The sequence below is a fragment of the Rhinopithecus bieti genome, unplaced genomic scaffold (assembly GCF_001698545.2).
Source record: "Rhinopithecus bieti isolate Rb0 unplaced genomic scaffold, ASM169854v2 scaffold_5026, whole genome shotgun sequence".
Taxonomy (NCBI): domain Eukaryota; kingdom Metazoa; phylum Chordata; class Mammalia; order Primates; family Cercopithecidae; genus Rhinopithecus; species Rhinopithecus bieti.
Window position 1 is genome coordinate 385,175 of NW_016804667.1, and position 18,819 is coordinate 403,993.

The window sequence follows — 18,819 nt, forward strand, 5'->3', positions numbered from 1 at the left end:
AGTAACTAGTATACCAGAGTACTAAAGTGAAAATAGCACAAATAATGTGGAAGTACATTTTAAAATCTCTTTGGAGAAAACCCCATTCTAAAATAGCAACTTAGAATTACATGCATGTACTTTCCCTTTCAGGTTTTTACTCTAACAGATTTAATTCATTCGTAGTTGAGATGACTAAGCTTGAGTCATAATATTCACACAGTGCCATGTCTGTCCTATGAAAAAATAGCAATGTAACTGGAGGTTGGAGTTATATATTTTATTGTAAAACCATCTTTTCCAAAATCTGTTGCTTCAAGATCAAAAAGTTGGTTTAATAAACTGCTGCTTCCTTCTACAAATGCGTACTTGGGAACTTATAATAGTAACCATTCTCTTTAGGGTGGATGAGGCTGCTAAGTAGCTTTGTTTGTGCTATAAATATTCTCAAGGTAGTTGTGTTTTTTTTTTTTTTTTTTTGAGATGGAGTCTCGCTCTGTCTCCCAGACTGGAGTACAGTGGGGTGATCTCCGCTCACTGCAAGCTCCGCCTCCCGAGTTCATGCCTTTCTCCTGCCTCAGCCTCCTGAGTAGCTGGGACTACAGGCGCCCGCCACTGCGCCTGGTCAGTACAGCCGGCTAATTTTTTGTATTTTTAGTGGAGACAGGGTTTCATCGTGTTAGCCAGGCTAGTCTCAAAACTCTTGACTTCGTGATCCGCCCACATCGGCCTCCCAGAGTGCTGGGATTACAGGCGTGAGCCACCGCACCCGGCCTGGTAGTTGTGTTTTAAAAAGCAAACCAGGTAACACATTTATTTGTCTGTATTTTAGGTCAAATTATCTTACATGTTCAACAGCTTCTAATAGGAAAATTTCCCTAGTATATTAAGTTGGGGAAGAGAGATCTAATGTAATCGAGATACCAGTATTCAGTACACCTTTTATTTAGGCATTGCTTTATTTGCTCACTTACTAAATGTGTTTTATTTTTTTCATTTCTGTCTGGGAAAGCTTCTTTGGGGTGTGTGAGAATATTTCAAAAGGCAACTCTTTGTCTAATAGAAATTTCTGGCAAATATCTGTAATATAAGGAATTTTCTACACTGATTAAATTTCCCTGTGTTTCTCCAACAGGTAGATGAAAGTCAAGAGAAAAGGTGTGGATAAATGAAACTAGCCCATGATGAACCTGTTTTCTCTGTGACCACAATATGAACCAGGATAATGGTGGTAAGAATATTGAGACTTAACCACTAAACCAGCAATGCTAAAATCAGAGACCCTAGTGAAACACAAGAATATATAGTCATCGTGCAGTTCGTATATGTTACCTCACTTTCTTATTTATTATAGCTCTCCACAGAGATGTGGTGTGGTGTTTACAGAAATAATACAGAATGTGGTAAATTTTCTTTCTTGGGCATATATAATCCCAGGATTATAGGAGCTTAAATATATGCACCATTTCTACTCAGTTCTTAATGACTTCACTTTAGACCAAGTTGAGATTATTTCAAAACCAGCATTGGCTATATATTTTCTATTGACAGTCAATACATAATTTGTAGCTGTGACTTACAATTTGTGGATACAAGGGGTAGAATTTTCTCTTACCAATGTTAGATTTGCATGATGTGAAAATTTGTTCATGTCCTGTTTTGAATTCCCAGTTCTTTAGGATTTTTCCATATTTGATTCTCAGGAGAATTACGTGACCATTGTGCTTATTGTTCTTGAAGTATAGATATTCAACACATATTTATTGAGTTTTTATCATGCTTAAGGCATGTGGAGTAGATAAAGGCATACTCCCTGCCCCAATTACTATCCATAATAATTGATATGGTTTTTTGCCAATAATTTAACACATTATATTTTCTTAATATAATGTATTCATGTTATTTTTATTAATATTACTATATCGGGACTTTAAGATAAAATAAAATATATTTAATTTTTCCTTGCTGTTCACTTTTTGAAAAAATGCTTGGAATTGAGGCCAGGTGTGGTGGCTCACGCCTGTAATCCCAGCACTTTGGGAGGCTGAGGTGGATGGATGCTTGAGCTCAGGAGTTTGAGACCAGCCTGGACAACATGTTGAAACCCTGTCTCTACAAACAAAACAAAACAAAACAAAACAAAACAAAAAAAACCACACAATAATTAGCCCAGCGTGGTGGCACTGCCTGTGGACCCATCTCCTTGGGAGGTTGAGGTGGGAGGATCACTTGAGCCGGGGAGGTCAAGGCTGCAGTGAGCTGAGTTTGCGCCACTGCACTCCAGCCTGGGAAGCCTGGGAGATAGGAATTGTAATTTGGGGACAGCCCAAATTATAGTATTATTTAGTATGTATCTTGAATAAATAGAATATAGCATTTGCTAACTTTATCTTATTATTTTATTTTATTTTCATTTTTTTTTTTTTGTAGAGACGGGTTTCATTATGTTGCCCAGGTTGGCCTTATACTCCTGGCCAGAAGCAGTTCTCCCACCTTGGCCTCCCAAAGTGCTAGGATTACAGGTGTGAGCTATAAAACCCAGCCATGTTTGCTAACTTTAAATCAGTACTTAAAAAAAAGTCTTAGAGTTTTTCTTAATACTTCAAAATATTTTGTTTAAATTAAATGTGTCCATTTAGTTATCTTCTTGCAAATAACATTGTTTTCTGAAAAGTGACCTTTATGTTGTTTAATTGAGCAAAAAGCACATTCATATTTCAAAAACTCAGCTAACAAAGTCTGTTTTAAAGTTAGGAACTACACTAAGAATAAAGGCAAAACATGTTTTTATAAATATGTGTATATTTATATTTATATATATATATTTATACACATATATATTTATAAATTTGTATATGTGTATATCTATGCACATATATATTTATACAATTTTTTTTTTTTTTTTGAGACAGGGTCTCTGTTGCCTAGGCTGGAGTGCAGTGGTGTGAACACAGCTCATTGCAGCCTTGACCGCTTGGGCTCACGTGATCCTTCTGCCTCAGTCTCATATGGAACTGGGACCACAGGCTTGCGCCATCATGCCCAGTTAATTTTTAAATTTTTTGTAGAGACGGGGTCTCACTTTATTGCCTGGACTGGTCTTGGAACTCCTGGGCTCAAGTGAACCTCCCGCTTTGGCATCCCAAAGTGCGGGGATTACAGGTGTGAGCCACTGCACCTGGCCTGTTTTCATAAATATTAAAAAAAAAAAAAAAAAAACCTATGTTTGGTCTTGACCGTACATTAGCTTTGATGCTGATGGCTAATATTGTTGAACTTATTATAGTATTGAACATGTTTTTATAGCTCCCTAAAATTTTTAAAAAGATGCTAAGAATAATTATCTCTCTCACAAGGAGAAGTGGGTTGTTGATATATTTTCCAACAAGTTTGACCAGTGCAGATAGCTCTCTCTTTTTTTTTTTTTTTTTGAGATGGAGTTTTGTTCTTGTTGCCCAGGCTGGAGTGCAATGGCACGATCTCAACTCCCCACAACCTCTGCCTCCCATGTTCGAGCCATTCTCCTGCCTCAGCCTCCCTAGTAGCTGGGATTACAGGCATGTGCCAGCACGCCCGGCTAATTTTGTATTTTTAGTAGAGACGAGGTTTCTCTATGTTGGTCAGGCTGGTCTCGAACTCCCTACCTCAGGTGATCCGCCTGCCTTGGCGTCCCAAAGTGCTGGGATTACAGACATGAGCCACCACGCCTGGCCATCAGATAGCTCTTTTAGACAAAGAGGTTGACAAAAATACCGCTATTCTTTCCATAATAATTGGAGTCTTTCTGGACTTAATTGTGCAATTTCTTCTGCTTCTTTATATGTAGATATAGGAGCAAATTTCAGTTTACAGATACTGAAATTCATATGGGAATATAATTTGTATCTTGTGTAGATTGTTTGCATGATATAACAAGGTCCTTTTGAATTTGGTGATTTGTTAGGTTTTGCATTATTTAAATATTTCTCAAAATAAGTATGTTAATTCAAAATGTATATTTTCTTCAATTAGCTGATTTTTGAGATGTATATTTTACGAGATTTATATTTAAAAGAGATAAGCAAACACATCGCTAGTTCCTGATAGAAGGTTCAGTGGATTATACCATCCTATTTGAGTTAAATTGATATGACTCTAAATTGTAAAGGTAAGTTTTCTGGACTGGCTAAAGCTTACAGATTTGAGGGAATAAAGGAGTGGTGTTGTGGATCTTTGAAAGCTGCGTACCAACTGATGTCAATGACAAAGTCGGAAGTCACTGAGATCCTGTTTGTATTTTAGTTCCAAGATCAGGTTTTGAATGTGTTTTGAGTTTTGACAAATAGTTTTAAAATTCGGAAAGTCCTACATTTTATAGTCAGGAACTAGCCAAAGGCAATATTTAGTGTACAGTATACGTGATCAAGACTTTTGTTCTTACATGAGCTTGCTTAATTATTTTCCTACCCAAGAGAAGTGTAAAAAAATCCTTAATTTATAAACATTCCTTTTAATAAAATAGTAAAGCCCTATTATTATTATTAATATTATATGTTAAGCACATTTCATATATCATCTAATTTCTTCAGTTTTTATAAAATGTAAAACTACCATTTTATTGATGAAGAGTTTGGGGCTCAAACATGGTTAAGTAATTTGCTCAAGTCATATACAGGCATATTTTGTTTTATTGTGTTACATTTTATTGTGCTTCACAGATACTATGTTTTTTACAAATTGAAGGTTTGTGGCAACCCTGTATAGAGTATGTGTTTTGGTGCCATTTTTTCAACAGTATATGTCACTTAGTGTCTCTGTGTCATAATTTGCAAATCTCACACTATTTTAAACTTTTTCTTTGTTACAGTATCTGTTAGAGTGATCTGTGATCTTTGATGTTACTAATGTAATTGTTTTGAGGTGCCACAAATTAAGCCCATTGAAGACAGCAAAGCTAATTGATAAATGTGTGTATTCTGATTGCTCCACTGATCAGCCATTCCTCTTTCTCTCCTTGGGCCACCCTATTCCCTGAGACACAGCAAGATTAAAAGTGTGCCAATTAATAATGCTAAAATGGGCTTCAAGTGTTCAAGTGAAAGGAAGAGTCATACCTCCTTTACTTTAAGTCAAAAGCTTTTAGAAATGATTTAGCTTAGTGAGGAAGGCATGTCAAAAGTCAAGATAGGCGAAAAGCTGGGTGTCTTGTGTCAAACATCCAAGTTGTGGAAGCAAAAGAAGTTTTTGAAGGAAATTGAAAGTGTTATTCCAAGGAAAACACAAACAATAAAAAAGTAAAACAGTCTTATTGTAGAGAAAGTGTGAGTGGTCTGGATAGAAGATCAAACCAGCCACAGTATTAGGTGAAAGCCTAATCTAGAACAAAGCCCTAACTCTCTTCGATTATGTGAAGGCTGAGGAAGTTACAGAGAAAATGATTGAAGCTAGCAGAAGTTGGTTCATGAGGCCTAAGGAAAGAAGTAGTCTCCAGAACATAAAAGTATAAGTTGAAGCAGCAAATGTTGCTGTAGAAGCTATAGCAAGTTACCCAGAAGATCTAGCTAAGATGATTGACAAAAGTGGCTACAGCAAACAACGTATGTTCAATGTAGATGAAATGGCCTTCTATTGGAAGAAGATGCTATCTAGGACTTTCATAGCTAGAGCAGAGAAGTCCAATGCCTGATTTCAAAGCCTCAAAGAATAGACTGACTCTTGTTAGAGGCTAAACCAGCTGGTGACTTTAAGTTGAAGCCAATGCCCATTTGCCATTCCAAAAATCCTAGGGCCTCTAAGAATTATGCTGAATCTTCCATGCCTTTGCTTTTTAAACAGAGTAACAAAGTCAGGACGACAGCACATGTGTTTATCACACGGTTTATTGAATATTTTAAACCCACTGTTTTAGACTTGCTGCTTAGAAAAAAAAGATTCCTTTCAAACTATTACAGCTCCTTGACAATGCACCTGGCCACCCAAGAGCTCTGATGGAGATACACAAGGAGATTCATATTGTTTTCATGTCTGCTAATACAACATGTATTCTATAGCCCATAGATCAAGGAGTAATTTCAACTTTCAAGTTTTATTAACTAAGAAATACATTTTGAGTCTAGGAGCGGTGGCTCCTGCCTGTAATCCCAGCACTTTGGGAGACCAAGGCAGTTGGATCACCTGAGGTCAGGAGTTCGAGACCAGCCTGGCCCACATGGTGAAACCCTGTCTGTACTAAAAATACAAAACATTAACTGGGTGTGGTGGCACATGCCTGTAATCCCAGTTACTAGGGAGGCTGAGGCAGGAGAATTGCTTGAACCTGGGGGGTGGAGGTTGCAGTGAGCCGAGATCGTGCCACTGCACTCCAACTTGGGCGACAGAGCAAGACTCCATCTCAGAAAAAAAAAAAAAAAAAAAGAAATACATTTTATGAGGCTATAGCTGTCATACGTAGTGATTCCTCTGATGCATTTGGACAAAATCAATTGGAAGTCTTCTAGAAAAGATTCATCCTTCTAGCTGCCATTAAGAACATTTGTGATCCATGGGAGGAGCTCAGAATATCAACATGGACAAGATATTGGAAGAAGTTGATTCCAGCACTCATGGGTGACTTTGAGGGGTTCAGGACTTTGGAGGAGGAAGTAACTGCAGATGTGGTAGAAATAGCAAGAACTATAATTAGACGTGGGGCCTGAAGATGTGACCGAATTGCTGCAATTACATGATTAAACTTGAACGGATGCGTTGTTTCTTATGGATGAGCAAAAAAAAAAAAAAAAAAAAAAAAAAAAAAAAAAAAAAACTGGTTTCTTGAGATGGAATGTACTCCTGGTAAAGATGCTGTGAACACTGTTGAAGTAATAACAGATTTGGAACATTATATAAACTTAGTTGATAAAGCAACAGCAGGGTTTGAAGGGATTGACTCCAGTTTTGAAAGAAGCTGTACTGTGGGTAAAATGCTATCAAACAGCATTGCATGCCACAGAGAAATCTTTCATTAAAGGAAGAGTCGATCAGTGGGGCAAACTTTATTGTTGTCTTATTTTAAGAAATTGCCACAGCTACCAAAACTTCAGCAATCACCACCTTGATCAGTCAGCAGTCATCAACTTCAAGGCAAGACCCTCCACCAGCAAAAAGATTACATCTCACTGAAGGCTCAGATGATCATTCACATTTTTTTAGCAATGTTTTTAAATTAAGGTGTGTACATAGTTTTTTAGACATAATGTAATTACATATTTGATAGACTGCATTATAGTGTAGACATAACTTTTATGTGCACTGGGAAACAAAATTTGTGTGACTTGCTTTGTGCAATATTTGCTTTATTGCTGTGATCTGGAATTAAACTTGCAGTATCTTCAAGATATGCCTGTAACTAGTGAGTGACAGAGCAAGGATTTGAATTGAAGTATGTGTTACTTCAGAGCCCATTCTTAGTCTGTACCAAGATTATTGTTCATCAGGTAACTCATTGTACTATGTTTTGGTTGTATTATGGGTCAGATCACATTTTCACAGCATGAAAATTCACAAAGCAACTCTACCCATTACCAAGAAAAATTTATATAACTTCATTTTACTCTCTTATCCTAATATCTATAGAATGATTACATTCTCTAATGTTTGATTATGTGATGCTGTCTGTGTAAATGATACTATATAGGATGAAGGATGAATCATGTTTATTCTTAGAAATTTTTGGCACTAGATTGGCTTAGCTATTAAATAGCACATTTGCTACCAGAGTGAGAAATGAATAGCAAGATTTTTTTTTGATTTGTAATCTTACAAATGTTTTTGTTTTTAGTGACTTTCAGCGAAAGAAATCATGGTTTCCCTTAGTAGTTGTGTTATTTTTCTATGGAGGCTATAGCAAAATACCACAAACTGGGTGGCTGACTCAACAGAAATCTATTGTCTCTCAGTTCTGGAGGATAGAAGTCTGAGATCAAGGTGTTGGTTGTTTCTAAGGGGTATGAGGGAGAATCTGTTCCATGCTTCTTTCCTAGCTGCTGGTGGTTTGCTGGCAATCTTTGACATTCCTTGGCTTATAGATCTATCACCTTGATCTCTGCCTTCACATGGAGTTCTTCCTGTGTGCATGTCTGTCTTTGTGTCCAAATGTACCTCTTTATAAGGATACCAGTCACATTGGATTAGGGCCCACCCTAATGATTTTGTTTTAACTTGATTATTTGCAAAGATCCTATCTCCAAATAACGTCACATTCACAGGAGTTGGAGGTTAAGGCTACAACATATTTTGGGAGGAAACAATTCAACCCATAACAGTAGGCAACTTTTCTGAAGATAGATTAACCAGGCGAGGTGGCGGGCACCTGTAGTCCCAGCTACTCGGGAGGCTGAGCCAGGAGAATGGTGTAAACCCGGGAGGCGGAGCTTGCAGTGAGCTGAGATCCGGCCACTGCACTACAGCCTGGGCGACAGAGCCAGACTCCATCTCAAAAAAAAAAAAAAAAAAAAAGATTAAAAAAAAAAAAAGAAAACTCTTTAATACTGGTTATATACATAAGTTTGTTTATCAAAACATTGGAATAATTATATGTGCATACGTCCATAAATGAGTCATGTATGAATATTTGCTTTGGGATAGGACTGACTTGCACTAGTCTGTTCTTATATAAAAACTGTAGGAAGAACAAATAGGAGAACTACTGAAGATGGTTTTCAATAAATTGCGTATGATTGGATGTGAAAATGTATGGAGCAGGTAATGCATGTATAAGATCATTGTAACTGGTGGTATGATGAAGTTGAGATTTAGATGGGCATTTGAGGCCAGAGGGTGCTACAGAAGCAGAAAGAACATGGGGTAAAGTCCTGATATAGGAATAAATATTTTAGGCATAGTGAGCTGTGGTGGTGAAGAAGGCTTTGGGCCCAATTATATTGTCAGGTGATCCTGGGTGAGGCTTTTTAGGGTTAATGCAAGTTTTAGCTATCACAGCTTCAAGAAATTGTTGTATAATTTATTTTTAATTTTATTATGTAGAACATTTGGAATATATCAATGACAAGAAAAACATGACCTCTAATCCTACTACTCATTATTAATATATTCACGTTGATATTCCTGTGTCGAATTCCTGCCATTTTTTTCATTGAGATTATATTACGTAAACAGTTTTCTAAAATAAATCAGTGTCTGTAGTATTGTCTAAATATGTACCTGGATTTGTGACTTAGTGGGTAACAGACCTAATGGTCATTGGTGGTGAGTTGGGTCACCATAACTCCATATACCATTAGGTCAAACCAGCTTTGTCTTGTGTGATTTAGTCCATTGCCTTCAGTCATGTTCTTCCTCCCATCTTTCATATGGCTGTCAAGATCTTTTTAATGATCACTTCACTTTCCTGTCTTCACTCCTTTAGTCAGGATACAGGTTCAGCTTTTTAGCATATAAGTCATCTCCGTTATCTTTCTCATGCCTTTGTCTTTTTATTTGCTGCTTTCCCAAAAAAATACTTGAAATTCTCAGAATATTGTGTGCCCTTTTGTACCTCCCTAACTTTTACCTCTTTCTCCCACTAAGAATGCTTTTTCTCTGCTTGTCTCTCTATTCAGCAGCTACTCATTCTTTAAAGCCAGTTTTTCCTTCATTTTAGTGTCTGTAGTACTTTCTATAAAACTTATTATAGAACTGGTTACAGAGTATTTTAGTAGCCGGTCTTAATCTTAATTTCTTACTAGACTGAGTTATTTGTGCTGCTAGGCATTGTAGAAATTGGAAACCAAAATGAAGAGGAACTTTAGGAGTTTGCAATCTAGTGGAAGACATCCAAGTTTGGTGAGTTGGTGGGGTATGATAATGGAAAGTTGTTGAGAATATACTTGCTTCATGACCCATTAAAACAGAATTGTGCCTGGAAATGTTTATATGGTATCTTAAAATTAATGAATTTTATTTGTTTGCAGGTAGCAGTGGGCCTGCATCACAGGTTGCAGCAGATGTTCTCAATATTTCTATTAAAATTTCCTTATTTCCATATGCAAGAGGAGCCCCAGAGCTGCATCCTTATGGTAGCTACCATGCCATGGTAGGTGATGCTGTACTTTTCCGCATCATCCTTCCTGTCCTAACAGAGGATCTGGGTTAGAATCTAGCTGTTGTTTTTGTAAACAACCTATGGAGAACTGAAATAAGAATGTTTCAGTAATATCTAAATTGTGATTTCTTTGAGGTTATGTTCTATGCCTTGTTATTTTTACACTTGTTCACAGAACCTCTAAATACTGCCTTGCTCATCATAGGCACTTAGCATTGTGATTTTGACTTGTATCTAGTTTTAATGGCTTCTTATTAATTTTTAAGTTGTTAATCTAGTTTCTTATTCTTTCAAATAATAAAGAAGCATGTAACATTAATTTTACTTACAAACAATGTCTTCCAGTAATATTTTATCAGCTTCTCAATTTTATGAAGGAGATTCAACTAGAAACTGATAAAATTCCATATCAGGAGTCAGTGGAACTATTTTATTGTAAAACCTCTGTATTAACAAGAATGAACACTGTAACTAGCAACTAAAGTATTTTTTCTTCATAAAAAATGGAAGTATTTTTCAGAATTCTAGGAAATATCAAAGTAATTTTGGCTGTGGTCATATTACATTTAATGCTATAGAGAATATTTCTAAAATTAACAAAAATATTCTGTAATTTCCTCAGTTATTGCTACTGGTGATGAGGGATGTAAAGTTGGCATGCTTTCATGTTTTGAGCATCATCATTATGCACTTCTGATTTTGCAAGTCAGAAACAATCTTTGTTTTAGTTAAGATAGCTGAGAACATTCTTAGGTAGGGGATCAGGCTTTCATCATTTGTGTATTTATGTAAGTAATATATACAATACAATGAATTGATCAGAGTAACTACATGTATAATTTTTAATAAAAGAATCATACAGTATTTATACATTTCTGTGACTTTTTAAAAGTTTATCAGAATATGGTAGTTTGGGACCAAAAACATAGGTTTTATTTCTGTATAGATCATTTTATTTTGTTATTTTCTGTGACCACTGGTAACAATCATCTTACAGATGTAAGCTGCCATTCACTGGGAGCTTTGGCAAGAGAATTGGCTAGATCAGCAAGCCCATCTCCACTATGGAACAACAACTTGCAGCTCATCTCTATTGATGGTGAGTCAGTGTCATCTTCATACATGAAAGATCATGTTAATGTTATTTTATCTTTGCAGTGTTATCAAACAACAATTTGTCTTAAACTTTGTTTTATGAGACGTTATTGGGATCTTGAACCATGATGCTTCATTACTTGAGCCAAAAGGACAACAAAGAAATCAACACAATGGTGGAAAATAATGCAAGTTATAATTTGTTGTCTATGAATATACTTAAAATTTGTTTGATTAACTTCTATCTGTCATCTCCATTCTCACTCCTTATAACACATGCCAGCTAACTTATAATTCATGACTCTTATTTGAGTACATACACTAGAAAAGAGTCCTATTGATCACATATGTTGTATACTTATTTTAAAACTGTATTACTAGGCCAGGTGCAGTAGCTTATGCCTGTAATCCCAGCACTTTGGGAGGCCAAGGCGGGAAGATCACTTGAGGCCAGGAGTTTCAAACCAGCCTGGCCAACATGTTGAAATCCTGTCTGTACTAAAAACACTTCACTTGGGAGGCTGAGGCACGAGAATCGCTTGAACCTGGGAGGCGGAGGCTGCAGTGAGGTGAGATCGCACCACTGCACTCCAGCCTGGGTGACAGAGCAAGACTGTGTCTCAAAAAAAAAAAAAAAAAAAGTGTATGTTACTGATACCAGGAAATTTCAGCCAAGATTCTCTTCCATTTTCTTTTTTTCTTTTTCTTTTTTTGAGACTGAGTCTCACTCTGTCACCGAGGCTGGAGTGCAGTGGCGCGATCTGGCTCACTGCAAGCTTCACTTCCTGGGTTCACACCATTCTCCTGCCTCAGCCTCCCGAGTAGCCGGGACTACAGGCGCCCACCACCACGCCTGGCTAATTTTTTGTACTTGTAGTAGAGACGGGGTTTCACCGTGTTAGCCAGGATGGTCTTGATCTCCTGACCTCATGATCCGCCTGCCTTGGCCTCCCAAAGTGCTGGGATTACAGGTGTGAGCCACCGCACCCGGCCTCTCTTCCATTTTCAAATAGGTTATTTAGTCGGTCAACAGGTGGCCATTGTTAATGCTTGTTGCAAGTTTGCTATTCCAGAGATACACTGCTTGACTTTTTTTTTTTTTTTTTTTGAGACAGAGTCTCGCTCTGTTGCCCAGGCTGGAGTGCAGTGGCGTGATCTTGGCTCACTACAATCTTAGCCTCCTAGGTTCACGCCATTCTCCTGCCTCAGCCTCCTGAGTGGCTGGGACTATAGGCGCCCACCACCACACCTGGCTAATATTTTGTGTTTTTAGTAGAGACGGGGTTTCACTGTGTTAGCCAGGATGGGCTTGACTTCTATATATTTGATATCATTACAAGAGTCAGTAGTATATCTACATAGCTATCTGCAGTTTAGGGTCAATATCATTTAATAGTATTTAGTAATCATAACTTCATTTTACTGTACTAATTACATTTATAATTTGACCAAATCTTATATAATCATGAAGTATGTATATATATATGTGAGTATATATAAGTAACTTGCTGCAGTCACTTATGTTGCTTTGACCCTCTTTATTCTAGTTGCTTTCACTTGAGTTATCACCATTGTCAGGTTGTCAAAGTAAATTTTCTTTACAGTCTTGCTTTGCTAGTGTCCTGTTTTTTTTTTTTTTTTTGTAATTGTTATTATCTTTCAACTTTTCTTCTTTACAGTATAAACAAATCCCAAGGTCAAAAATTTGTAGCACTGATGCTCACTGAGGTCGAAACTACTTTTAGATATGAGGGAAGAGGATCCTTATCCTACAAGTACATGACCTCACATGATTGTAACTAGCCTAACCATCAATATGAATTGTTTTTGAAAGAGGCTTCTGGCAGCCTTTTCCGTTACCACCCAACATCGTATGTACTTCTTTCATGTTAAACCCCAGTTAAACTGACTAGCTTGTATTCATCCTACCATAATAAGCTATTTTGCACTTTTGTCTTCATTCATATTCTCCTTCTTACCATTATAGGCTTTCCTCTTTGCTCCCTGATAGGTACCAACTTTCATTCAGGATTGAACTTGGTGAACACTTTGAAGTCCTTCTTGACTACTGACCTCTGTCACTGAAATTTCCAAGATATAGATCTCTTCTAGAGCCTATATTTCATTGTTTTTATTTACTTATGTCTTCTTCTTACTAGACTGTAGATTTCTTAAGGGCAAGTACAAAGACTATGTTTTAAATTCATTTTCATGTCCCCAATTTCTAGCATAATACCTGGCAAGAGTAGTTACTTAATGAGCATTTGTGGAATGAATGAATGAATAAGTTAAACAGGAAAGAAAAGGTGATTCTAGCAGTTGGTGTGATAATGGTGATAATGTGAATTCCCAAGTGGAGTGCTGCTACACTTTTCCGGGAATATTCAGTGTGGAAAACAGTATCTTTCCCAAGGTCTCACCATAATTATACTAGTTTCTTGGAGTAAATGTATTATGTGTGTCTGGAATTTTGTTATTTTGAAAAACCAAACATTTATTATTGGAAATTTACCCACAAAATTTATACAGCTGAATTTAAAAATTAATACTAAATTTCAGTAATGAGTATAATGGAGTTTAAGAACTCTGTTACTTTCTCTATGGAGATCTTGTGTTATAATCAGTCTAAAGCTGGAAAAGGACCCTTCTGCTTAAAAATTATGAAGAGTGAATCAAAGGAGGAGCACATTTGTTACCATATTTAAAGTTCCATTTACTTTAATGCTGTGTAATTCTGTGTCATGCAATGCTGATGAAAAAGCTTATAATGGCCAGTATTGTCAGAATGGCACATTCTTACATGGTTCAGTAGTTTACACTTCAAAAAACACTCATTTATCACGTTACCCCTTTAGTAATATATTAGGCTATAAGTTGATTTTATATTTTGTCTATTTACTGAGATTATATTAATTAGAAGTTAAATGTTCTTTGACTATCATTATATTATAGTTTTAACTGAGGAATTACAATGAAGATATTAAAAGGAAGCTTAAGGTTTCTGATATTAACTAGGTTCTGTTAAATGATTTCACTTATTTTAGAATATATAGAAATACACCATGTTAGAATGAGTGGCATATTTACTAAGTAAGTCAAATAAAGTGGGGAGAGGGTGGAGGAGATTGGAAGGAATGAAATTTTCCTTGTTCAAACTGTAAACACTAAAACCTTTAATTTTGTAGGAAGACATTCTATACTCTGGTCATTCAACTTGTATATCCTTAGTCTATTTAGTAGTCAAAAACTTCTAAGTAAGTATATGTGATTTAATTTGTGCTGCTGAAAACAGTGATCAAAATGGCAATAAAAGCCACATAATGAAATAAGAATATTAAAAAAAAAACCACTAAGAATTTTACTGTGTCCCATTCTTCATTCAATTTCTGGCACCCTTCATAATTACAAATCACTTGATTGACTAACTAGACATTCTCAAAGTGAATTATGTATCAGGTTCATTTTTCCTGGTTGATAGTTGACACATGCTGTAACTCTTTCACTTTGTGATACATCAAATTCTTGTAACAGTAATAAGAGATATAATCAGCTCTTTATTTCAGGAAAACTAAATTGCCTTTTCAAAAAATGAAATGCACTTGCTAACATTTTAACAACACAATATAATTCCTGCCTTCGGATTTCAGGGTGGAATCCACAGTGATGATGTTATTTTTCAAATTAAAAAAGTCTTTTGAATGATTTTCTGACAGGCATAAAACTGTTGATATCAGTTCTATAAGCTGCCTGGGCAGTTGCCTGAGCCTAGTTGCAAAACAGTTAGATTTCTGTTCTTATTATTTAAAAAATGCATGATAGAGAAATTGTGCATTTAAAAAACATTTTCCTTGGAAGGAAATGTAGTTTTCCCTAAATATCCAATTTGCAATGAGGCCATGATGTTGCAAACTTAAAAATGTGGAGCATTCTAATGGTTATTAATAGGGAGGGTCTCTTTTTGAGTAGGGAAAAGGGTCCATAGTGACCTGAATCTTGAGTATTTCCATTCGTTAAACCGAATCAAGGGGGTCAACTCTGCTTTCAAATATATTCTGTTCTCTTTTGACTTAATATGAATTCTTCATGCATAACTCTACTGGCAACTGAGTGGTAGAAAATTCCTTTAGCATAACTATATTTTCTTTAATCCCATTTATCTAAACAATTGAAAATAAAATGGGCACTCTTTTTTTTTTTTTAATTGTACTTTAAGTTCTGGGATACATGTGCAGCACATGCAGGTTTGTTACATACGTATGCACGTGCCATGGTGGTTTGCTGCACCTGTTAACCAGTCATCTACGTTAGGCATTTCTCCTCCCTAGCCCCCCACTGCTCGATAGGGCCCTGGTGTGTGATGTTCCTCTCCCTATGTCCATGTGTTCTCATTGTTCATCTCCCACTTATGAGTGAGAACATGCAGTGTTTGGTTTTCTGTTCCTGTGTTAGTTTGCTGAGAATGATGGTTTCCAGCTTCATCCATGTCCCTGCAAAGGACATGAACTCATCCTTTTTTGTGGCTGCATAGTATTCTATGGTGTATATGTGAAAATGGGCACTCTTTAATGTTATTGATATATTAAGAATTGAGAATCCTGCACAAAATTCAGTCATTCCCTTAGTAAAAGTGAAGTCACTTCACTGAGAATTCTCATGCATGGGAATGTAGGGCCTGTGTAAGTGTCATTATGAGATCCTCTTACTAATAAAAAAAAATGTATATGAGAAAGTAATTCTGTGTTTCTCATGAAGGCAGACTTATCAGAAGTTAATGGAAGCTTTGTGTATATAAGGACCATAGAATTGTACTGCTGTACCTACCCCTATGTAAAAGCAGAGTAATTAATACCTCAGAGTTTCAGTGCCTTTCCTCTTACTTTCTTTGTTTTATGAATAAGGTTTTTTCTATTAGAACTAAAATTGTTTTCTTGCTATTTCATTGTCTTTATAAGGATATGTTTTATAAAAAAAAATCCTTATTACCTTTCTGAGTAATATTACCCTTCTGAGTAATATTCTACTGAATTTATGTGAACATATAGGGTAGCAATGTATTATTATACATAGTTGTGTATACATGGCAATTTTTTTCCCTTAGTATTTTGTTCTCTTTAACATGATCTAAAGTTCTTGAATTTATGCTTTGGCTACCTTGAAATTTAATTTTCAATCCCCTAACACTATTTATTTTGTGCTTAGTAGTTAAAATTGCTACTAAACATCTTTTATGGGATTAAAGTCTTATTCCTGATTAGGCAATGAATTATATAAATAATCAGTTATTACATTCATTTACAAATTATGACTAAAATGTTAATCCTCCAAATATGTTTTTAGCAATATAGACCACCCTGGTATAATTGAATTTAAGGAATTAGAAATGGAAAGATAAAGCATCAGTTTAATTAATTAATTAATTAATTAATTTTTCTTTAGGCAGAGTCTCACTCTGTCACCCAGACTGGAGTGCAGTGGCACGGTCTTGATTCACTGCAACCTTTGCTTCCCGGGTTCAAGTGATTCTCCTACCTCAGCCTCCTGAGTAGCTGAAATTATAGGCATGTGCCACCATGCCCAACTAAGTTTTTTTTTTCTTTTTTTCTTTTTTTTGTAGTTTTAGTAGAGACAGGGTCTCACCAAGTTGGCCAAGCTGGTCTTGAACTCCTGATCTCAAGTGATCCACCCACCTTGGCCTCGCAAAGTGCTAGAATTACAGGCGTGAGCCACCATGCCTGATCCAGTTTATTAATTATAGAAAAAACTTTAAGTCTTTTTTTAACTTTAGTAGGTTTTGTGAGAAGACCATAAACTGAACTGGAGCCGTAAAACAATGCCATTCTCCAGTCTAACTTGATACATTCTGCATTTTGACATAGCTGGACATTTGGAATCTAGAGGCATTGTTGTACTTCTTTAGACATACTGAGGTAAACCATGTATGGTAAAATGGGCTTTTGTTGCTGTGACCAGACCATAAGACGTGGGAATGAAAGAACAGCAGGGGAAGGGGGGAGACAGAAAATATTTTTTTGGCCACATAAATTGATTGAATTAGTTTGATTGTTTATGTTGATTAAACAGATTGCTAGGTTGTCTCCATTTGTGATATACAACTTGATGCTTAATTGGTCCCATTGAGCAATTTAGTAATAGGACAGTCATTGAGAGAGGAAATGAAATATCTGCAGATTTCCTTCAGGAAAACTGAAGGAAAATATTTAAGAAGGAATTTCTGGTTTTTGCTTTTCTAAGTAAGTGTGTAAAGGGGTCAGGATGTCCAGTATAAATAAAATCTGCCAGCCTTAACATTCCACAATTTTTACTTTAATCCTTGACACTGATTCTCTCTCCCTTTTTCTGATTGACATGTCAAAGACAATAACATTTGCATTTTTGTAACATGGTCCAAGTGTCTCATATTACATAAATTTATATTGTATTGGTCAATACCAACATTACATTGGTATGCCTATTTTAGTTTTGTATGTTAACACTGACATTTTCTATTCTGATGATATAAGCAGATTTTAAATAGTGTCTGTATATTAATATTTATGGCCCTTTTGAATATTTCTGGTTAAATCCTTCCTTGGCCTGGATTTGATTAGTTCTTTATTTCTCTTATTTAGGCATATGCTAAAAGTTGGAACTACAGATTAATAGGTATGGAGTACAGAATTATGATATCTTTTTATTACATAAATGGTAAAATGGCATAAGTGTATTTTGTATGATTCTAGGCCTCCTTGCTGTTGATGTTATAGATAATATGTAAAATAATTTTTTTAGATCCCCTTTTAATTGGATTCAATGATATTTGGTTTTGATTCTGAGAAATGTATACATTATTTTGCAAAGAGATTCAAGGGACATGGATGTTAACGGTGATAGATGCTGGCTGGAATCAGTCATTTTGGATTGATATCAAAGAAGAACATAAAGAAGGCATTGTTTTAGTTAAAACTAATGGTCTACAGCAACATGTAATAGCATTTAGTACATTCTACTTTTGATGTCTACCTAGTACTTTAAAGCCTCAAATAATATACACTTTTGTTGGTGTATCAGTCAGTATTCTCCAGAGAAACAGAACCAATAAAATACATATATATGCATATACATATGCATATGCATATACATACACATACTCACACACACACATATATGATTTATTTTAAGAAATTGGCTCACACAGTTGTGGGGACTGGCAAGTCTGAAATCTGTAGGGCAGGCTGGCAGGCTGGAAACTCACACAGCAGGTGATGCTGCAAGTCTTAAGGCAGAATTTCTTCTCATCCAGGACCCTCAGTTTTTTCTCTTAAGGCCTTCAACTCATGGGGTAAGATCCACTCACATTATTAAAAGTTAATCTCTTTTACTTAAAGTTAGCTGATTGTAGACGTTAACAACATCTACAGAACACTTCACAGTAACATCTAGGTTAGTGTTTGATTAAATAAGTGGGTACTATAACATAGCCAAATTGAGCCGTAAAACTAACCATCACAGTTGGTCATTCTCTCCCATCCCCCATTATTTATGTCACAAGTCACAGAAATGCCTAATGTCAAACTATGAAACTATCATCAGAGAACATATTAGGCAACTTCCTTGAAATGAAAGCGATCAATTTCAGAGATAATAGCTGGCATCCGTTTGTTCATTAACAAATATTTATTGAATGCTCT

General features: G+C 36.0%; 1 protein-coding gene across 18 annotated transcripts in view; it reads left to right on the forward strand.

Annotated features, from left to right (window-relative positions):
- LOC108528181 (uncharacterized) overlaps window positions 1-18,819 on the forward strand; it is a 172,121-nt gene that overhangs the window by 16,724 nt on the left and 136,578 nt on the right. For 14 of the 18 annotated variants that reach the window (XR_001885052.1, XR_001885050.1, XR_001885054.1 and 11 more), the window contains 3 exons: window positions 1,115-1,210; window positions 9,906-10,027; window positions 11,034-11,135. Coding sequence is in view for 2 of the 18 variants with exons in the window: in XM_017869863.1 (XP_017725352.1) it covers window positions 1,115-1,122 (8 nt within the window). In the remaining 16 variants the exon portion in view is untranslated. Of the gene's footprint in view, window positions 1-1,114; window positions 1,211-9,702; window positions 9,778-9,905; window positions 10,028-11,033; window positions 11,136-17,760; window positions 17,795-18,819 lie in introns of all 18 variants that reach the window. The other 4 variants (XM_017869863.1, XM_017869864.1, XR_001885062.1 and 1 more) reach the window with 3 other exon arrangements.